Source organism: Quercus lobata, chromosome 10, assembly GCF_001633185.2.
Source record: "Quercus lobata isolate SW786 chromosome 10, ValleyOak3.0 Primary Assembly, whole genome shotgun sequence".
NCBI classification, from domain to species: domain Eukaryota; kingdom Viridiplantae; phylum Streptophyta; class Magnoliopsida; order Fagales; family Fagaceae; genus Quercus; species Quercus lobata.
Window position 1 is genome coordinate 6,171,806 of NC_044913.1, and position 23,728 is coordinate 6,195,533.

At 34.4% G+C, this 23,728-nt stretch overlaps 2 protein-coding genes across 2 annotated transcripts; one reads left to right on the forward strand and one right to left on the reverse strand.

Moving 5' to 3' along the window:
* Positions 1 to 5,736: 5,736 nt before the first annotated feature.
* LOC115965624 (cysteine-rich repeat secretory protein 38-like) lies at positions 5,737 to 8,711 on the forward strand. Its single transcript, XM_031084886.1, has 2 exons — positions 5,737 to 6,633; positions 8,583 to 8,711. Exons 1-2 carry the CDS (start codon positions 6,249 to 6,251, stop codon positions 8,708 to 8,710), a joined length of 513 nt encoding a protein of 170 aa, XP_030940746.1. The 5' UTR covers positions 5,737 to 6,248; the 3' UTR covers position 8,711.
* A 10,088-nt stretch (positions 8,712 to 18,799) lies between these two features.
* LOC115965708 (cytochrome P450 71A9-like) lies at positions 18,800 to 22,584 on the reverse strand. Its single transcript, XM_031085005.1, has 2 exons — positions 21,671 to 22,584; positions 18,800 to 19,659 (listed from the first exon to the last, which is right to left on the reverse strand). Exons 1-2 carry the CDS (start codon positions 22,574 to 22,576, stop codon positions 19,051 to 19,053), a joined length of 1,515 nt encoding a protein of 504 aa, XP_030940865.1. The 5' UTR covers positions 22,577 to 22,584; the 3' UTR covers positions 18,800 to 19,050.
* Between the last annotated feature and the right edge of the window lie 1,144 nt (positions 22,585 to 23,728).

Consider the following 23,728-nt stretch of genomic DNA (forward strand, 5'->3'; position numbering starts at 1 on the left):
TTCCGCCATCAGCGCCGTCTGCCTTGTAGCAGGCAAATTTCTGCGGGGGCTTCCTAGCTTCCGGCTCCCTGTACCTTTTCTATAGATGGTGTTAGCCTGAGGTCAGGTTCCCTGCACCTTTTCTGTACCGGTGCAGGCCCCAAGTTGGGTTCTTTTGCTGCCTGAGTTATAGGCGTGCAAAAGCACTGAGGAGGAACAAGGTCTCGAGGCAGTAGCCAACTTCTCTTCTGTGCTACCTCCTCGGCTTTATCTTTACTCTCTTGTATTCTTCGTTACTTACGTAGTTAGCTTCGATGTAGGCTTTGTTTCAGCTTTCCATTGTACACTGTACTGTTCCTTTGTCTTAATAAAATATGTGTCTATTTCCCTATACATATCTTTCTTCTCCGTAACCACTACTTTATACATGAATATTAAATATGAGCTTGCCCTTAATGACATTCTAGGCTGAGAAATGCCTTAACACAGATTCCTACTAGTTTAGACTTACAAATATTATCAAGCATAACAAGGTTAATCATCAATAAATTAAACTCTTGGAACTAACCAGGATAACGGCGGAGTGCTGCGCGATGCGTGCTAGAGCGATGTCCGAGTACGATAAACTCTAAGTAATTCGTCCGAGAGGGTAGCCGAGTAGCGAGGGGCTTTGGTTGTGCTTTTGGATAATATGTTGCGCCGTATCACATCAACCCCTTTGATATTGGGGGATCAGAGGGTAGACCGAGGAATCCGCGCAATCAAGGTATTAACCCATCTGTTAACGCGGAGCTCTCTTCGGATGGATTTTGAGGTTTATGTGCCATAGTTTTTTTTTTAAAAATAGTTGGTTCCTCATCCAGGTAGTTGGTTTCCCCAGAGGCTTGAGTCCAAGGACTATGCAATGCCTTGATTCTGTCCAAAACTTAGTTTTCCACATCCAGGTAGTTGGTTTCCCCAGAGGCTTAAGTCCGAGGACTATGCAATGCCTTGGTTCTGTCCAAAACCTAGTTTTCCACATCCAGGTAGTTGGTTTCCCCATAGGCTTGAGTCCGAGGACTATGCAATGCCTTGGTTCTGTCCAAAACCTAGTTTTCCACATCCAGGTAGTTGGTTTCCCCAGAGGCTTGAGTCCGTGGACTATGCAATGCCTTGTTTCTGTCCAAAACCTAGTTTTCCACATCCAGGTAGTTGGTTTCCCCAGAGGCTTGAGTCTGAGGACTATGCAATGCCTTGGTTCTGTCCAAAACCTAGTTTTCCACATCCAGGTAGTTGGTTTCCACAGAGGCTTGAGTCCGTGGACTATGCAATGCCTTGATTCTGTCTAAAACCTAGTTTTTCACATCCAGGTAGTTGGTTTCCCCAGAGGCTTGAGTCCGTGGACTATGCAATGCCTTAGTTCTGTCCAAAACCTAGTTTTCCACATCCAGGTAGTTGGTTTCCCCAGAGGCTTGAGTCCGGGACTATGCAAGTTGGTTTTTCCCCCAGAGGCTTGGAGTCCGTGGACTATGCAATGCCTTGGTTCTGTCCAAAACTAGTTTTTCCACATCCAGGTAGTTGGTTTTCCCCAGAGGCTTGAGTCCGTGGACTATGCAATGCCTTGGTTCTGTCCAAAACCTAGTTTTTCTCTTTGTGTGGGTCTTGGCTTAGGGGAGTTAGCTCCTCAGCCAAGCCCTAGTCAAGAAAACGTAGTCCATAACAGAACTTTTATACTAGAACTCTAACAACGGTTAAGAAATAACGAAGAAACTCTATCGACCCACTTCCTATACCAACACACAAGCCTTTCCCCACAGACGGCGCCAATTGTAAGGACGCGATTCGTGGCGGACAGTAACAGTGTCGGGTTCGCACGTGAAAAGGCCCCTAACAATATCATTTGTAGAGCGTGGGTTTGGAAGGCTAGGCCTTGATCGACAGGCGGTGGGTTTTTTCACGGTGTTCGTACACGTTTAAGTTTTTCCTTCACCCCTGGAGTCTTTCTCCTGGAGGTGGGCTGGGAGGCTCTGGTTTTTGGCCATTTTTCCCAACCCCCCCCCCCTTTTAGGTTACTTCTTTTTCCTTTTATATTCGCCTGCTTTCATTGTCCTTCGTCCACGTATAGGGTCAACCTTTCCAAAATTGATACTTGTCCCATCAGCCCATATTCAAAGTCGTTGGGGGTGGTTGTAAAAGCCAAAGACTGCGGCTCTGTCAGGTTCAGAGCATTGAATGGCAGTAAGAGCAGCTTTCCCTGGATATTTTAGATCTTTCGTCCTGGTTTCGGTCCTATACCGTTTTTACCCTTCCTTCAGGGGGGGAATTTTGGGTCTGCCGAGGACTGAGCCGTCCTCGGCGATATCCACAGGTTATTTTGTCGAGCTTGGGCCATAGCCCTCCTCGACTTGGGCCTTCGGATTTTCCCCAGGTAGATGGGCCTGGCCCGTAAATCATTTGGGCCCCACAATAATTATCCATAAATTTTGAATAGGAAATTTATCTTTATCTTGTGGGCCAAATGACACGTGGCAAATTTTGATATGCCAATGCGATGTCAATTTGGATGACACATGTCATCATTTAATTTAATTAATTTAATGACATATTAATTTAGAATTTGCCACTAAACTTTGGTATGACATTTTATAATTGGCTTAAAATTTTGCCTCCTATACTGAAAACGCGCAAAGAAGCAAAATGTGACTGTGGATGTGAATCCAAACCCACACTTAGTTCCAAAAATTAACCAATAACTAAAAATTAATTTTTCATCATAGAATGTGTGACTAACTGTTCGTATTAATTCTTTATGGGAGTTCAAAAGTGTAGAACGTTAACTCATTAATCTCCCACACATAAAAGTTAAAAAAAAAGTTCATTCTATTTCTCTCTCAATGAAACAAAACTGAAATCAAGAGACAAAAAAAAAAAAAATAAATAAATAAAATCAATTTCAAACCTCAATCTTTTTTGTAGGGATGGCTAGAAAGTGTTTTTTATTTTTTATTTTGTTTTATTTTTAATTTATTTTACTTCCTAAGTTGCACTTTGAACCTTATCGGTTGAGTTTTGCCTGAGGCTAAGCTGTTATTGAGTTCACTCCTTCAGGTTTCCTCTAAAATCTTCGCTTCTTGTTTTACATTTGTTTTGTCTTGTTCACTTTCTCTAAGATTTTTCTTTGAACTTTACTATAAAGTCTTCTTCCCATTCTAACGGAGGCATTGATAGACGTCCTCATTTTATAATAACTAATTCTATGCTCATTTTTATAACTATTTTATGTGACAAATCGTGATTAGTTACCTATCGCTTTTACAAGAATCCCTAACTTCTTTTTTTCAACACTCACAATCAGCCACATCAGATAGGAGCCAAACTAAAAATGCAAAGAAGACTAAGAGATAGCGCGAGAGGGGAAGAAGGAAAAAAAAAAAATTTAAGATCTTGAAAATTTGTTTTCAAAAATAAGAACCAAACACAAATGATGTCAAAATTGTGGGTTGAAAGCTGGTTTAAATCCCAATTTTTAGAAAACAGTTTTCATTCTTTTGAAAACCAAAAAAAAAAGAAAAAAGTTGACCAAACATGCCCAAGGAGAAGTTCATGTTTTCCTCACCTTCTTATTTATAGTGGAGCGTGGTCGGAGTAGCATGTTAAAACTTGAGGGATCAGGTCAGCGAACTTCAATTCTCAAGAATCTACAGAAGTGAGGATCGATTTTACTAGAAGAATGTTGGCAGACTCGACTGCTCAGATTAGTTCAAACCTACAGATCATGTGTTTAGCTGAAAAAAAAAAAAAAAAAAAAAAAAATTTATCTGATTGGGTTCCCTACCCAAAAAAAGTAATTTACATATAATAAACTTAAACTCTAGAGTTTGGTATTAGATTTAAATTGAATTAGTGTGTGTTTGTATTCAACGTTTTCTACTTTGCGTTCTTTTTTTTTTTTTTTTTTTTTTTTGGTTTTCACGCGTGTTGGAGTTTTGTGGTTACTGTTCAATGAACAGTAACCACAAATGTTGACTTTGCGGTTACTTTCTGCAGTGAACAGTGCATATATGCACTGTTTACGGACCCACAAATTTCATTTTTTATCAATTTTTTCATTAAAAATGGGTCCCACAGCACTATTCACACATTTAAAAATTATTTTGCTACAGTGTTTTCAGTTTTCAGTTTTCAGTTTCAGCAAAATAAGTTCTATCCAACACACCCTTAATGTCAACTATTTAATTTTTTTTTTTTTTTTTGCAGTCTAAATTCTTTAATAAATATTTTTTTTCTTTTTTTTCTTTTGAGGAGAATAATTCTCTATTTACTTTATAGTTTCTATCATTTGAGTAAAAAAAAAAAAAAAAAAGTCTCTATTTACTATAAATAGCTCTTATTCTATTCATTCGTAGGTTTACCATCTCATCTAGTACGGAATGGTCTGATTAGACTCCTAGTACGGCTTAGAGAGAGATTCACGTTTAGAGTCTAGTACGAGTACGGCTTGGTGCTTATTTTAAGTTTTAATCTTAACTTGGGATGTGACGTACGTTTAGTATATATACTGTACTGGACTCGTTAAGATGACGACATATATTTAAAAGTAGATACATATCATAATTTTAATGAGTCCAGTATAACTTAATACTGGACCTAAATCTTACCCTTTTAACTAAACCGAAGTAATAAATTAATCAAGATTATAAGAGAAATCCATAAGGGACAAAAACTTTTATATATAATATATATATATATATATTTTTTCTTATTGTACAAAATAAATGCACAGATCCATCCAAGATTAATGAAATTTATTCATCCCATAATTGGTTTATTAGCACCGATGAGACCGCCAGAGTCTAGAATTTTACATATTTTTAAATTTGTGATATTGAGCCAAAAACAAAATAAAACAAAAAAAAAAGTTTAAAATTTTGATAAAAAAGTATATTCTAATTGAATCCGGCAGATTTGGACCAGCATGGGTTGTGATTGGCCACTGCTGCCTTCAAATAGAAAAATTATTTTATAAGACAATTTGATAATATATCCGTCTTACAATATATGTAATAAATCTCATATATTTACATATCATATGTTGTGAAAGAGATGTGAAGACATTTGTTGAATTTTTATTTTTTTTGGAGATCAACGCACTTTGTTTGATTTGATTGGGAATTTCTTGTTATTAGTGAGTATGAAACATGAATGGCAGACTCATTCTTCTTGTGATTAGTTATATATGTATGAGTACAATTTCGTGTTGAATAATAATAATAGGATGGAATGGTTAATAAATTTTATTTTTGAGAAGAAAGAATTGTTAATAATTTAATATGACATAATCGGTACAAACCAATAAACTTAGGCTTTTAAATTATGTGGAATGTCTATGTTTTAAATTTGATTAATTATTCAATAAGAATCTTCCCTAGACATACGTTTAAAAATAAATAATAAAAAAACAAATCTTCCCCTAGACATTATCTCCCCAAAATTTTTTAAATTGAAATTTGAAAAATAACAAAACTACGTCTAGTGGAGGTAGACAGAAGGATAACACGGAAAAAGGAAAAAACATTGAGAGACTTAATTGTCATATATTGCTCTACAATTGCAAACTTTCTTTTTGGTTTCCAAGGCTGGCAAAAATTCATAAAGTAACATGCATGTTATAATATAACATGTGTATTGCTGCCCATGAATAACAAAATTTACACTTTATGGCTCCAAAGGTGCAAAAGTTTATAAAGTAATATAATTAAATGAGATATCACCCATCAATTAGGTGGGATAATACCTCTCCAAGCCTTAGGGTTTAGACGAAGATGGTGAATTGTCTGTTGAAGCCTAAGTGGTAAAATGTTTTTCCTCCACAATTCCACAGCCTTTCTGCTACTATTATTTGCAGTCTTTGCGCTTACCAGCTCCATTAATTCACAGGCAGAGCCCACCCTCAGACACAAAGATTGTTATGGAACAACTGGGACCGCCAACGCCAGTTTCAATTCCAACCTCGCAAGTCTGTTTGAATCTTTCCTATCTAAAGCTTCCCAAAACTACAGCTTCTACAACGATAACTCTAATATTGGCACCTACGGCCTCTACCTATGCCGAGGTGATGTTTCTAATGAATCCTGCAAAAGCTGTGTCAGCTCTGCGAAACTAAAAATCATAAATCTGTGTCCATCTAGTACAGAAGCCATCATATATGGTACGATGAGTGCACGTTACGGTATGCCGAAGTTAATTTCTTCGGTGAGCCAGATACTGGGCCATTGTTTATCACGTATAATATGGAGAATACTACCTCACCTGGCAAAGATAACAATTATGCACGCGCTTTGTTCGACCAACTAATTGGGCGTGTCAATGAAAAAGACAGGTTTTTCGAGACTGATGAACAGATAGTGAATATTGGTGGTAGATCCTTGCCAAGCTATGGGTTTGTGCAGTGTACGAGAGATCTTAATGTTAGCTCATGCAGAGAGTGCTTAAACGACTTGATGGTTGAAGCTGAAGATTGTTGCGAATCCAAAATCGGGTGGCGCATTTCAGGCCCAAGTTGCTCCCTGAGGTATGAGAACTACTCTTTAACTGCGTCACCACCAGCACCATCACCATCACCACTGCCGCCGTCCCAATCCCTGCCTGCAGCACCACAGCCGAAGCCTGATAATGGTAAGACATGTTTATTTGGTATCTTCACCCCTTTCCTAGTTTGGGCTTACTAAATTGTTGATTTACCCTGGTCAATTTCTAGATCAATCCTCCCCGTTTGATGCACATGATTCGAATTTGGATTTAGAACTCAAATTATCGGATTTCTTTTCTTTTTTCTTTTTTCTTTTTTTGGGCGTTTTAGGTTTGGGATACTTGATTTAAGTATTGACAAGTAAAATGAATCCCAAAATCATGGGAAAGTTAGGAAAGCTGTAATACTCTATTTTGTCATATGAATGGTAGATCCATCATTATTATAATATTATGTAACATTACCCATTTGCTACAGAGAACCTTCATTATATTCTTTACCCATTGTCTCAGCTAAATAATAATTAACAACGATCATAAGGGTTACTAATAGATTTGATTTGGCTTATCTGTGACAGTTTGGGCGGCCTATGTCCTTGCAATTTTTTTTTTTTTTTTTTTTTTGAAGCAAAAATGTCCTTGCATTTACAAGGACATTTCTAATTATATAAATATATATATATATATATATATTAAAATTAAAAATTAAAAAAGAAAAGAAAAAAAAAAAAGCATTGATTCCCTGACCTCAAGTCTCCTCCCTCTTTTTAACACCTCCCATTTCCAATCTCTTCTTATTCTTCACATTTTTTTTCATCCTATATTCCCTTATTAATCTCTCTCTCTCTCTCTCTCTCTCTTACAATGTAGATATTGTGTCAGAAAATACATTCCCCTTTTGTCCTCCTGAGTTCTGAGCAAGCGGACCCTTTTGTGTCAGAAGAAAATCCCCATCTCCAACTATTGTTTTTCTTTGGATCTATCCCTAAAAGGCAACCCTTCTAGACTAGTTGGTTACACGTACAACCATAATATATCTGCATCACCCACACTAGTTTTCGCACATAATATTCTTCACAGAGTGCTTTTAGAGAGACCCTTTTGCCCAATATCAATACCCTTTTGAGTTTTGTACCCTAATCTCTTCCCAACTATGAATTCTAAGCGCTTATCTCCTCCCTCTAGTACAATAAAATCTAGGTTCACCCGCCGCTTCCTTCGAGCCTTCTTGAAAATAAATAGGCAAAGAACTCGTACCCCATCTTCCCCCATGGAGATCTGTCAGCGATATCTAAAAGTTAAGCTTTCTGCTGATGTATCCATGGCTTCTGCTGTGGGTTCAAGGAAGGCTTGGAGTCGTGCTATGCTTGCAAAGATTCGACACGGTGTTCGTGCTGGAAGCGCGAGCTCTCTTACCATGAGAAAAAGAAAGAGTCAAGGTTCAAGTCTCCAAGAGGGAGATTCACACATATATACACTTAGATTAGGCTAGAATTAAAATTCTATCTTATATATATATATAAAAAAAAAAAAAAAAAAAAAAGACTAATGGGCAATCCTTAATTTATCTAATAAAAAAACTATGATTTAAAATATTTAAATAATATTACTTTAGTTGTCATCTTACTGTACTGTGCATATATATACACACCTATATACATCACTAATTAATCCCGTAATGTTGATAATTTAGCTCTATCTTCTTATACGCACATTTCTAAAAAAAAAAAAAAAAAAAAATCTTCTTATACGCACATAAGGTTCTCTTTCTTATACACCCATATATTATCCAATTAGTGACATTAACATTGATCTTTGGCACCTGATGTAGATTTCTAAAACTTGTCTCTACAAATGTACTTTAATTAGTTGGATAACATATTTAAGCATAAGAATGGAAGAAATATGAACAAATTGGAAACTAGAAAGACAGACAAAATAGTCACTCATAGTGTTGACACTCATATATATATATATATATATATATGTACACACATATAGTTCTTTTTATTTTTATTTTCTTCAAGCTATGTGACAATCCAAATATTAAAATTAGATAAAAATGATTTTGTAACTCACCTTTCCTGTGAGTGTAGTTCTTCTACAACTGGGGTTCTCAGGGTCTATCTTTCCACAAGTTCCCAGAGAATACTCTCTGACAGTGAATGAAGATCTCTCATCTTTCATTGCATCTTTGGCAGATGGATCAAAAGTTGTCAAGTAGAAATACGGGATGCCACTACCTTTGTGAGGTAGTCCATCACTGAATGAAACCACATTCCGTCATTGTATTTGAACAATAATGTAAAATTAATATCCATCTCAAAGAGAACTGAGATCATTTTCATTCATTTGGAAAAACTAACATATTTCAAGCAATATTATATTATGCAAGTCCAAAGAAGTTAAGTTGATTTTTATAAGCCCATAGATTGTTGAAAAAAGGAGAAAAAAAATAAGTATCCTTAGCCTAGACAAAGTATATTGAATAATTATTTACAAACTATATATAAGTTCCTTTATTTATTTATAAAGCAATAAATAAGGAGAGAGAGAGAGAGAGAGAGAGAGAGAGAGAGAGAGAATGTTAGTATTAATTAGGTAGTAAGGTAGAAAATAATAGTACTTAATGATGTTTTTTTTAACCGTTAGATCTCTTAAAAATCTACGGTGTAAAAAATGTGTAAATTTATAAGAGTTATACTAGGTATAACTTGAACCCATCTCTTGATAAAATTAGGGTATGGAACACAATAAGTGGAGGCCGACCTACGAGTTGAACAAGGTTGGGTTCTTAACACCTTCCATACTTGTACCTTAACTTTGGACAAACTCTAGATAAAAAAGGCCCTCTGCAAAGGGTATAAATATGGTTTCTAGACTTTATCTAGGTGGTGACTCCAAGAGCAGCTTGATGCATTTGAGAGCCTAAGAAAAAATATATATATACACACACACATATATATATGACTTAATAAAAAAAAATATTACTTAAACTCTATTATCTTTTTTTAGATGCAAAATTATTACTAATTAATATGAATCACATAGAATTTTTTTCTTAAGAAAGTCTATAGACAAAAAATTAGACAAAATTTTTCATACCTATTGATGCGGTAGATTGATAGTGGTAAGTAAAAGAGTGATGTTAGTGGTGGACCTCGATGAGAATTAGTAAAAGTTTGTCAACTCAACTATTGTGAAAAATAATGTTAACTTTTTTGCGTATTACTCTCTTTTTTATTTTTTGAGAAGTGCTATAATCACAATATCTTTCACAATAAATCTTATATGTTAAATTGTTACTGGTTTTAATTTGAACCCATTACTGAAATTATTTTTTTGCCATCAATAACGGCCTATAACAACCTGTTACTTAAGATTTTTTTGTAAAAATGTTGTGAAAAATGTTGTAGACATAACATTTCTCTTTCTTTTTTTCTTGTCTTTCTTTCGATAAAAAATATTGTTTTATTTATTAGCTAATATTTGGGCTAAATTAATTAAAAAAATAACTCTACTGATTAAAATTTGGAGGCCTTTTTTTTTCTACTTGGAACTTTAAGCGATCATATCAACTACATATGCCATAGAGCCGTCATTGGGTGACTCCCATTAAACGCTCTACCTCCAGCTTTTTTGGTTCTAGCTTTGACCACTTATTTGAAGCTCTTCACGAACTTTGATTGACCGAATCTTGCTAGAGTTGGAAAGGTATAGATGTCAAGTTTCCAGATCGTCTAACTTTGTGAAAATCGGACGATCAGATAAAAAATTATTGCTTTGAGAAGCAAGCTGATGCAGTATGAAACTAGCCTGTTTCATTGGTTTACTACCATAACATTCACCGTTTCACAGCTAGAGTGTGGAAGCTTAGGACACCGTTTCACAGCTGTGTGAGTAAGTAGTAAGGTTTTTTCATTAGACTTTATCTTGCTATTATTTGCATTCTTTACGCTTAGTAGCTCCATTAATTTAATTCCCACCCAACCTGGCCTACAGACAATTACCACTTTAATTTGTTCAGATCAATCAATGAAACTACCAACGCCAATTACAAACTGGCCTCACAGACCTGTTGGATTTATTATCCTCTAAAGCATTCCATAACTACAGCATCTACAACGAAAGCTCTAAAATTGGCATTTACGGGGCCTCTTCATGTGGAATTTTCTGAATACTTTTTCATCATGACCTTCCTAATTTTTACGCTCCAACGAGTTAATAATGGATTGTGAGACATTGAGTGCAGTGCGGTGCACTAGAGATATGGATGGTGATTCATGCGAGCCAGTGCCTAAAGCAAGTTGATGAATAATACCGAATTGTTGCCAATCCTAAATATATTGGTGCATATCAGGCCCAACTTGTAATCTGATGTATGAAATCAGCTCTTTTACCGTGCTTTCTCTGGGGCTCATGATTTGATTTGAGATTTAGGACTAAAAATAACTTGGAAACGGAATTTTGTTTTGGACTTTTTAGACTTTGGATTACTTGACTTGACAGACAGATACACAATATACAATTTTCAATAGTGGTTCATGCGGGCCAGTGCTTAAGCAAGTTGAGGTAAAAAATAAAATATGTATTATGATACAGTACAATTTCAATTACTCTAAAAATAAAATGTATTTAAATAGCGGTTCATGCGGGCCAGCGCTTAACCAAGTTGATGAATAGCCCCAACTATTGCCAATCCGAAATAGAGCAGTGCACATCATTGTCAAGCCCAACTTGCAATCAGAGGTAAGGGTGTTCATGGTGCGGTACAATGCAGTTTTTACTATTTTTAGTATCGCACTTTGCGGTACGGTTTGGACAAAACCATAACTATACCGTATCTTAATTTTTTAGTTATAGATGTGCAGTGTACAAGGTACAATTTGAATTGTTTTGGGCTACTATATTTTTCAAAAATTCAGTTTTTCCCACCTCTTCCTCTTCCTACACACCTAATCCAAATATATATATATATATATATATATACACAAACAAAAAATTAACAAACAAAACATAATATATATATATATATATATGTATATACACAAACAAAAAATTAACAAACAAAACATAATAACCAAAAAAGAAAGAGGAGTGGGTGTGTGAGACTTAAAAGAAATAAACCTAAAGTCAAGAGATTGTGAGAATCTGAGAAATTAGAGAGATCGACGGTGAGAGTTAGATGGAGAGGCAGTGAGATCATTGCTTATCAGTGGCAGTGTGGCAAGGTGTGGCGACTAGAGCTTGATGAGTGGGAGCGTGTAGTGTGACACAATAAGTTGAGAGAGGCTGAAGCCGTTGAAAGGCATGAATATGAGAGAGACTATAAGGTGCAGTGCATTGCGGTTTCACTAATTTGTGGGCAGTTCTGGTGCAGTTTGAGCAATTTTTGTAGTTTTTGTGATTTGGTGAGCACCGTTAATCAAAGGTATAAAGTTAGCTCTTTCATTGTGCAAGCACAAGCCTTCCATTAGAATCTCGTCCCCTCTCTCATGTTTTGTATTGTCAATTACAAAAATTAGTCGCTAACCCATGCAATGCATGGATATAGCTACTTGATGAGTTTCAAGGAAAAAAAAAAGAAAAAAAAAAAAAGCAATGTTATTTTATTTAGTAGTTTTTTTGTCGAAATGAATAAGAGATATAATGTTACGTTTCTAATTTAGTTTGTGTTATATATATAGGTATACAAGATAAGTTGTAATATATATACCAAAATGTGTCTATTGAAAGGTCATAACCATTTAAATTAATATACCAAAAGGTGCCTATTGAACGAAAATATGTATATTGAACGAACAAGTGCCCATTGACCGAAAAGGTGCCTATTTAATGAAAATGTGCCTCTAGACTGAAAATGTGCAAATTGAATGAAAAAGTGTCTATTGCCTGACATGGTACTTATTGAATGAAAATGTGCTTATTGACTAAAAAGGTACCTATTAAATGAAAATGTGCCTATTGATAAAAAATGTGTATATTGAATGAAAATGTGTCTATTGAAGAGTCATAATTCTTTGGATATAAATAGTAGTTCATATTCATTTGTTAACTTCTTCTCTTTCATCTTTTTTAGAAACACAAGAAACATGTGGGTATTCTCCAAAATTGTTATTTGTAAGTCAAGTTTTCTTTTGTTAACTAGTGAAAAGGTCCATGAATCAAGCCACACAAATGGTAGTAACAATAATTTTGAACAATTTGTTCATTTGGTAATTTGTTCTCAATTTTTTCTCTTTCATCCTTCTTAGAAACACAAGCAACGTGTGAGCAAAGGCGTAGCCAAAAATAAGTACTTGGGGGACCAGGTTTTAGTAGAGATATACTAAAAATAATTCATAAGTCTATTGAATACAAAATTATCAACTTTGATATATCATCATATTCTTGAACATTTATGAACATAAAAAATACTGTCTAGTTCAATGTAAACATACAAAAATATCCAAAAAAGACATTCACATAAATCATGCCTAGCAATGATTTTTTTATGGAATAAAATTCATCCATTATCATCTCTACAATGAAATTCCTTGTGATTTCCTTCTCTATATAAACTATCATATATTATCTGCCAAAAGCTCATCCTTAATTCTACTGCGAAGTCTTCTTTTTAACAACTTCATAGTTGAAAAAGTTGGTTATGTAGTTGCTGTAAAAATTGGAAGGGTCAATACAAGACAAATAAGTCTATCAATCAAAAATAGATTTTAGACTTTCTTGAAATTTTTAATCCCCTACATAGCTCAGAAATTGTACTCATATTCTGAAAACCTGGATGTTTTGTCACATCAAGCTCATAATATTGCGATTGAGACTCCAAAAGTTCTTGTTTTTGTTCAGTGAAATATTAAGGATAATATTTCTTAACCAAATTGCATATATCAACAATTTTAAATAATCTAAAAGCATCCTTGGGATTTAAAGCTGAACTAAGAATTACAAGTTTCGTTGTTAGCTCACAAAATCTACTTTTCAATTCTAGCAATTGAAACTCTATCGCAACTATAAATATACCAATTCTAAAATGATGTTCTATTGTTAAATTTTCATCTTGACGACGATATCTACCTCGAGCTTTAGTGTAATGAGCATTCATATCAGGAATATCAATTTCATGTTGCTCACAAAATAATGTAACACTAGCAAGTAAAGGCTCCCATTCATCATCTCTCAACTTTTGAATAAGTGATTTTGTAGTTGAAACTAAATACATGGCATTTAAAAGGCCTTGAGAATGTTTTTGCAAAGCTTGACAAAGAAAATTAGTAGTTCCCATTATCTCTTTCATCGAGTGCAAGATTAAAATCAATTCAAATGATGTTAATACCTCATAAGCTCCCTCAGCATCACCGCATTGTTTATAGTTAGCTCCTTCCTTAGAGATAGTGTTAATACCTTATAAATGTTTTATTATCAAACTACAAATAGATTGAAAATGAGATCCCCACCTAATATCTCCAGCTCATTGCAAAGTACCAATTTGGTTGCTCCTCTTCAAATTCTCTAGTGATTACTCGAATTTTATTCTTATAAATCATCAGGGTATATTCTATAATAGACAAGTAATTGCGATTAAAAGGCTTTCAATAGAGTTTGGACAAGGATATCTAGAATTTAAGAGTGAGGTTCTATTGGTTGCTAAACTTCGACACTGTAATTTAGTCAAACTCTTAGGGTTTTGCATGGAAAGGAAAGACCAGCTTTTGATATATAAGTTTCTACCAAATACAAGTCTTGATCACTTCCTTGTTGGTATGTCTGCACTTCTCTCTATCAAGTTGTGTTCATAAATTTTCTTTTGGGTTACATGACTAGTCAAAAAATATCTCCACATTTTTAATTAATTACATCATATCATTGATTTGTTACATAGATCCTATTAAGCGTGTACATTTGGATTGGCAAAAGTGTTACAAAATCATAGGAGTTACTACTTGGAGTTGGGGGGCTTCTTTACCTTCATGAAGATTCGCGGCTTCGAATTATCCATCGTGATCTTAAAGCTAGCAACATACTTTTAGATGTAGAAATGAATCCCAAGATTTTAGATTTTGACATGGCAAAATTATTTTTACTAGATCAAACTCAAGTAAATAGAAGTAGAATTATGGAGACCTAAAGTATCTTGAGAGTAGAGAGCCAATTTTTATTTTGTTTCTTGGAAATAAATTCAAAGTAAAATTACTAATGCCCACCATGCAATGGATATATGGCTCCAGAATATGTAATGCATGGACAATTTTCAGTGAAGTCTGATGTCTTTAGTTTTGGTGTGTTAGTATTGGAAATAGTGAGTGGGCAAAGGAACACTACTTTTGAAAATGGAGAGAATGTGGAGGATCTTCTAAGCTATGTAAGTATGATCAATTTTAGTACATTTCCTTCTCTCTTTTTTTAGTATAGCACTAGTACATATGCATGAAATTGGAAAAATAAAATTAGTGATTAAGTGCATTCCCCCTCTTAAATATTGTGTAGTTGTTGCAAAGGTAAACCTTATTTTTGCCAATAATAATATGCCCAAAAATCATTTTTCTAGAAATAGTCAGTTGAAGCCTAAAAATTGACTTTCCAAAAATAGTAATAGTCCTCAAAGAAGGAGAAATCCAAATAAAAATAACAATAAGAACCAAGGAAGCAAGGAAGCAGAGATTTTTTTTTTTTTTTTTTAGTCAGGAGAGATACACAAAAATTATTGTACATAATTGATTTGATAATAGTGAATTGATGCGGAATTTATCTTGTGGTTTTTTCTTTCAAGGAGAAAGGGTTTTCCACGTAAATACTTGTGTTATTGTATGTGATTGCTATTTTGAATTAATAGTTTTGATGATAACATTATTCGGAACCTGATGGGACTAACGAATTAAACTTCCATGGATGATATCATCGTTACCAACAAGGCCATCCCCTAAGACGAGCTGATCAAATGTCCACATCATTGACGAAGGTAGCAAAGCCATTCAACACAAGCAATAATACCTCGAGCGGTTACAAAGACAGCTGTATGGACCGTTGGAAGCCCATTGAAGTCCACATTATTAAGCACAAGGCGTTACCAAGAGAGGCATTAAGGCCACAATAACTGCCACAACGGCTAAAGGCTATAGAAGCATATAAAAGGCCCTCACAAGCACCAACACAAGGTAGATAGACAAACTCAAAAATACTTGTTGTGGTCCCATTACATTACTTTATTTTTTAGAGCTTCCTTGTACTGACTTTGGCATCAGAGGTGTTGTGGCAGGCACCACACCGGTGACCACTCTGAGGGAGCCACCATACCATTTCTACTGTTACAGAGATGAGGGCTTGGCTCCATCTGGACGCATCCACTTTGACTGACAAATTTGCACTTCATCAGAACCCAACGCACAAACCTTGAGAAATTTCCTAAAGGTTCTTCCACGAGCCATATGACAAATCTAGGACCAAGAACAACCAGAACGCTATGAGTAAGAGTGTCATAATTATCAAGGGCTCCCTTGAGCAAAATGGCAAAGTTGATGACCCGGGCCCATAAACATCCAGAACGCCATGAGTGCTCGGCGTAACCAAAATCATGTAGAAGGAAGTTGCTAGGAAAACCCTTTTATTAATTAAGTTTGACGAAGAAAATGGGCTTTTGCCCTTTTTTAAAAAAATATCCAGCAAAATGTCTCATATCTGAAACTATTTAGGGAAATGCCCTTATTTTGAAACTCGATTTATGGACAATCAAGTTATAGCGAACTGAAAATTAAAAAAAAAAAAAAAAAAAAAAAAAAAAAAAATTCTAGAACTCAAGTTCCATTCAAAGAACTCAAGTTCCATGTGAAGTACTCGAGTTCCTTGAAAAAAATTCAAGTGGAATTTGAGTTCCATGAACTTGAGTACTTTACATGGAACTCAAGTTCCAAAAAAAAAAAAAAATTATAAGTTCACGCTTGCTAAAACTCGATGTTCCAAAAATCAAGTTATACATTTGAAACTCAATTTTTAGAAAATCGAGTTTTAAAACAGGAGTATTTCTTTAATTAGTTTCAAACATGGGGCAATTTGTTGGATATTTAAAATTATTAAAATTAAATAATTAAAAAAAAATTATTCTCCCTAAAACTTGTTGTATTGGATAGTGAATTCTCTTCTTTCACTTTAAATGTCGAGGTCCTAATATATCCAATTAGGGGGACATAGATTTCAAGCCTGGACGTTCCCTAAAAGCTGAGGGAGGTATACGTTCCAGCTAACATGTCGGCAGAACTCAGATTTGACTTGTCCATTAGTATTTTATAAGGATGTGGAGCCATGTGTATTGTCGATTCAAAGAGATCTTATCCTACCTCCGGTTCCTTTTCTTTTGTGTCTCTGACAATATGGGAGTGAAAGGTATTCACTTCGAGATGTTTCTTCGTAATAAAGTGACTGAAAGGTTGTTGAGATTTTTTTTTTTTTTTTTTTGGGATGAATGAATAATTTTATTCAGGAAGAAAGCACCTACAAAACAACAAGACACCCAGCCTCCCTCTTGATAACCTTAACAAATTAAACAGGATGGGCTGTTACCAATGTCAAAAAAACTAGTCATCAAAATAACTCCATTTATCTATGATGTCGGAGTAGCATTTTGCCATTTTCTTTTGGTATCATATTTGGATGTGCTTTACTTTTGTTTAAAGCATTATAAAAAAAAAAATGAAGGGAAAATTTCTGCTTTTTGTTTTATTATTTTTATTATTTTTTTTTTGAAGGGTAAGATCGTTAACATTAACTCAACAGGCCAATACTTGCCAAATGTACTTTTAAATTTTTTTTTTTTATTAGATGTGAATTTTAATAAATCACCACTGGATTATATTTTCTTTTTATATCCATTATACTTGCAAAATTTTCAGAATATTAAAGATCAACATGTCATCAATCAAATATTTAATTTTTAAGTTTTTGTAGTCTAAAATTATACATAAAAAATAAGTTTATGAATCAAATAGTAAATTACATCTAATTAATATGAAGTTTGATATGTATGTTAACAACATAAAGAACATGTAATTCAACCATTAGTTTTTCAAAATATACAGCAATGTTAATTTTTTTTTAAAGGGAATTATAACCTTATGCTATAACCAATTTTATAGTCAAATTTTATCTATTTTAAAATTCTTATCTCAAATTTATTGTGCAGATGCAAATTCTAAGAAGTAAGAACATCTTTTTGGTGTTTCAGCTTCAACTTTAAGTTATGACAATTTTGTGATTATTGGATCTTTGCTTAATACCATCTCTTTCCTTTTCTTTTTTCTTTTTTCGTTCCTTATTTCCAGAAAACGGTACTGTTTTCCTTCATTTGTCATTATCGATACTGTCCCTCTCTTCACCATCGACAGCACACACACATAACTTGTGGGTTAATGCCAATTTGGACTCTTGATGGGTTAATTTGAAGAAAGTGAAGTTTGGGTTGATGAATGATGCGTTCAATACTGAATACAGACAACACACAGCATACTCACTCACAGATTAAACTACTCCGTACCAATCTTCAATGCAAGGTTATGGTTCCTCTCTCTCTCTCTCTCTCTCTCTTTTATTTTTATATTTTTGTAAGAAATGGGTGTGGGCTTCAAGGAATTGACATGAATGGCTTCCGTTCTACGATAATGAGAAGAAAGCTTGTGGTCGTAAAACCTTTATACAGAAAACATTTTGTACATTTGTATAATTGCATCATAGTTTCTTCTAAGAAGTTTCTATATATACTAGTAGCATACTAGCATGTCTAAGTTATGCACATATTAATTAAAATTAAAATATCAAGTAAAGAAGTGATTTGACCAAAATCATTGAAATGACAATAAAATATTTAATTAAAAAAATAAAAGAAAATACCTTAAGTTGGGAGATTATTTAGTAATACCAAAGCTTTTGTCATCAATAGATGATTAAAATAATTATTTAAATTTATTGTAAATGTTTTCAAAAAAATTGTAACAGAGTTTAAATTGAAATATTAATTTGAATTTCTTTGAACTTTAAATACATTAATAATTTTGATATACTTGTAGTGTGACGAGATTCTTTTATGAGTCAAGACTCAAGATAAAAAGCCTTAAATGTAAAAAATAAAGTGAGAAGATAATTTTTCCACATGAGTCAAGGGGGGAAAAATAATGTATTCACATAAGGAGAAAAACACACACACGTGTGTGTATATATATAGAGAGAGAGAGAAGAGCACACTCCCATATGTATGTCACAATTTTTACTGTATATAATATTTAATATTGATCTCATTACAATTTAGCAAATGAAAATTGAGAAGGCCTTGTAAAACATATTTGAGGCACGACCATAGTTTTAAAAACAGACCTAACCGTTCGGTTTGACCAAGTTAACTAGGAACCAATTCAAAGACTAGTTTTTTAGTCACAAACCTAACCGTTCGGTTTGACCAAGTTACCTAGGAACCAATTCAAAGACTGTTTTTTTAGTCACACAGTACTTGCTTATTACACAATATTATTGGTGCCTCTTTATTTTGTGCCCTAATTTTTTGACATGAAGATTGCATTTTGTTTACTACAAAGCCACAGGATTAGCTACAAGGCAAAGTGGAACCTTTTTGTGTACTGTAAGACCGATTGCTTCTTCCATATCTAAATCTTGTCTTCTTATCCCATCAGGCAGTTCCCAATCAAAACGATGCAAGAGATTTGCTAGTGCAAGCTCTATTAAAAGGACTCCAAAGTTCATTCCAGGACAACCTCTACGACCATATCCAAATGTTAAAAACTCGAAGTGTTGCCCTCTAAAATTAACTAGGCAATCCAAGAATCGCTCAGGTTGGAACTCATTTGGATTCTTCCAATACTTAGGATCTGTTCCTATTGATTTTGCATTGACAAACACTCTTGTCTTCGCTGGAATATGGTACCCTTCAATCATGCAACTATCTATTGTTTCTCTTGGAATTAATGGGACTGATGGATAGAGTCTCAATCCCTCCTTTACAATGGATTTTAGGTACACGAGTTTGGGAAGGTGGTTTTCTTCCACCTTTGCTTTTCCCTTTATAGCTCCTCTCACCTCAGCTTGTGCTCTTTGCATTATAGATGGATTCCTTATCAGCTCAGCCATTATCCAAACTAGGGTGGCTGAAGATGTCTCAGTGCCTGCAAGGAACATGTCCTGTATTGTCCAAACATTACAAACCAACACAGTTAAAAGACATAACAATTTCACAATTTTTTCACAATTTATTGAAGCGATAGATGAGTGCAATATTACTTTTCAATGGAACCACCACTAAAATCGCTTTATTGTACATTATCAATCACAAGCTACCATTTTAACATGTGAAAATGGTTATAAAAGTTGTTTTGTCTTTAGATTTATTGATTATTAAATTTCTGACTTTATGACTTAGACGGGTAGAATTTTATAAAGTAACATGTCTTGTATTGTCCAAAAATACTAAATTTGCAATATACTTTATGGCTACTTAGAGCATCCACAACCGGAATTCTCATCTCATCCTATTTTATCATCTCAAAAAAGTCACTTTATCAATTATACAATACAATTTTACAATACTCCTAGCATCTCAACTTTTATTTTCCTATTCTACTCATTAAAATAATATTTTTACATAATAAAATAATATATCCCTAAACCCAAATAAAAACCAAAAACCAAGACCCAAATCACAACCACCTATTACTAGAACATACCCAAACTGTTGCTTGAAACCCCAGCCACAAACTCCGGCAACCACGGCAACCCATAAAATCAAAATCAAAATCAAACCAAACCACGGCAACCCCCAACTCCACCACCATGAACCCACCAAAAAAAAAAAAAAAAAAAAAACCCAATCCAGAACTCAAAGAAGACGATCCAAGGAGAAGATGATCCACCACGATCCACGGAGAAGATGATTCACCACAACCCACCACGATCCACAGAGAAGATGAGAAGCTTGGCGTTGGCAGCGATGGCGAGAGAGAGAGGGGATGAGAGAGAAGAGAAAGGCTGGGTCAAGTGGCTAGCGGTGGCCTTGACGGTGGCTTGCGGTGGGGCATGTGACAGTGAGTCCGGCTATGGTGGTTTGGTGATGGCGTTCATGTCCACCATGGTTTTGGGTATAAAGAGGAGAGAACAAATAAGAGAGAAGAAGACAAGAGAGAGAGGGAAATGAAAGAATGAGACAGGACGAGAGAGAAGAATCAGATAATATAATAATAATTTATAATTATACAATGTTGCTACAAGACCATCTTACAAATAAGATGGTATTGTAGTAGTATTATAAAATTTTTTACAATTGACACATTTTGCAAGTCCGGCTAGAGCAACATTTGAAGGCTGAAATGCTAAAATATCTCAACATATGCCATATAGCATTTGGGCTACGAATGCTCTAAGGATGGCAAAAGTTTATATAGTAAGATATAAAATTAAATCAATGTCACGGATTGCCCTAGAATTGCAAATTTTCTTTATGGTTTCCAAGGCTGGCAAAAATTTATAATGTAACATGCATATTATATAATATAACACGTAGCCATGAATAAAATATAATAATTAAATAAGATATCATCCATCCATATGGCAGAACGGTACCTCTCTAAATGTTAAAGTTTAAACGAGAATGAATGATTCAGGGGTGTTTGGTAGTGTAATTAGAACAACAATTTTCAGTGTTTAAATAACATTGTACATATTTTCATACACTTTTTTACTCATACGTATTTTCATAAAATACAAACAATGTTATTAAAATAATATTACTAAACACCCTTTTAAACTTTAAGGATCCGTTTAGATACAACTTATTTTTACTGAAACTGAAAACTGAAAAGACTGTAACAAAATAATTTTTAAATGTGTAAATAGTACCGTGAAACCCATTTTTAATATTTTTTTTTCTGAATAAAGTGACTGTGGTCCTGTGACCAGTACGTGAACAGTGATAAACAGTATATAAACAGTAAAATTTGTCTCTAAAAGCTGAAAAAAAAATACAAAACAAAACAAAAAAAAACAAAACAAAATGCAAATGCCAGACATAACATAATTCCTATCCAAACACTCACTAAATATCTTGATTGAAAACAAGTTAATTTAACTAGAAGTTCTTGCACATGCCTCATACTTTTGGAAAAGAATAGGATGTATAAACAAAGTAAAAGGAGCATACCGAGAGAACACCTTTGATATGGTCACTACCAAGGGCAATAGCTTGGTTTGAATCCTTCTGAACTCGAAGCAGTACATCAACAAGATCTTCACGTTCAGGTTCAGGCCTTCTGGGATCAAGGTGCTCCGCAATGACTTCCTCAAATGACTCATCCAATTCTCTAAAATTCTTTTCCAGCCTAGTTTCAAAACCATTAACCTTGTTGAGCCACCCCATCCATGGAAAGAAGTCTGCTATGTAAAACCCTCCCAATAATTCTTGTGTTTCACGAAGAGTCTCATGCAATCTACTCTTCTTGCTTTTATCTTCTCCGCAATCATACTTCTTACCGAAAGCCACACGACACACAATATTATTTGCTAGTGAGAGTGTCAATTCACTTAAATTAACCGGACCTGACGAAGAAGAAATGGAATCAAGCGTAAGTGCAACCTCTTCATCCCTCACGGCCTGGAAACTTTGGACACTCTTTGCACTAAAGAGCTCCAAGATTACAATTTTTCTGACCTCCCTCCAGTACTCACCATAGGGAGCAAATGACACGGTAGAGAGATTGTAACTAATCTTCTTTGTAGCATATAGTACAGGCCTGCCTGAGAAAACAAGATCATGGGTTTTGAAAATCTCTCTTGCTATATCAGCTGAGGAGATTACTAAAGTGGGGATTGAGCCTAGTTGCAAGAACATGAGGGGTCCATGTTCATCAGAAAGGTGTTGGAGTGATCGATGTGGTAAGCCACGAAGTTGGTGGAGGTTGCCAATTAGAGGCAACTTACGAGGACCAGGAGGGAGCTTCTTTGATTGAACAAGCTTCTTCCTTTGTTTGATCAGTAACAAAAACAAAATGGGTGCAAAAAAAGCAAAGAAAATGTAATAGCTTTGGAACAAGGAAGAGGAGGCACCCATGTCTACATGAATGTAATAATATGGTCCCATTGAAACTACATATATAGAACAACATAGCAAGATGTGCCCACTTCATATATAATTTAATCACTAATCATTGTTCTCAGGTGTATTTGTTTGGAAGTGAAATATGGTGGATGGAAAATTTTGGAGAAAAAATAAGAAGGAAAACTTTTTTAGAGTATATTTGGTTGAGTGGAAATAAAATAAAATAAATAGTAGAATCTAGGTGTTTTCTCCCGAAACTCACCACAAAGTTTTCTTGCCAAAATGAAGAGAAAACTAAAGGGAGAAAATAAAACTATTTAATGGACAAAAATGCTCATATGCACTTGCGCATGAGCTTCATGTACGTTGCTCTTCACTTTTTTTACTTTTTTTTTTTTTCCCCTTCCTCCATGTTGCCTCCTCTTCTTTTTTTTTTTTTTTTTTTTTTTTTTTTTTTTACTAGGCAGGCATCCAGTATAGGTTGCTCTTTTTTCTTTTTTTTTTTTCTTTTGCTTTCTTTTGTGTGTTTTTTGTTTATGTTTTGTTTTTTTCATTTATATGTGATTTTTTTTTTGGACATAATTTTTTTTTTTTAATAAATATATGTGATTGTATTTTTTTGTCACTTTTTTGGTTTTAATTGGGTATTATTTTTTTAACAATGATATATAAGAGCATTAGCATTGGAAAATGCTAATGCTATATCTAAGGGAAATATAGCATTTATAAGCTTAAAACCATCTACATCAGAAAATGGTAAAGGCAAGTATTGTAAATTTTTTACAATACTTGCTACAGTGCAATTCTATCTTTAGAATTGCACTGTAGCAGAATTGTATAAAAAAAAATAGTATTTTATCTCTACTCTCTCTCCTCTGTCTCTCATTTCTTTCATTTTGTCTGTGCCCCTCTCTCTCTCGTCTCTGCTCTCCGTCTTCTCTCTCATTTCTGCGCTCTCATCTCTCTCATTTTTTTTTAATGGATTTGGTCCGATGGCTCAAGTGATGTTTTTTTTGGAATGGGTTTGCTCCGGTGGCTCCGGTGATGATGTTTTTTGAATGGGTTTGCTCTCTCATCTCTGCTCTCCATCTTCTCTCTCATCTCTGCTCTCTCATCTCTCTCATTTTTTTGAATGGATTTTCTCCGATGGCTTTGGTGATGATT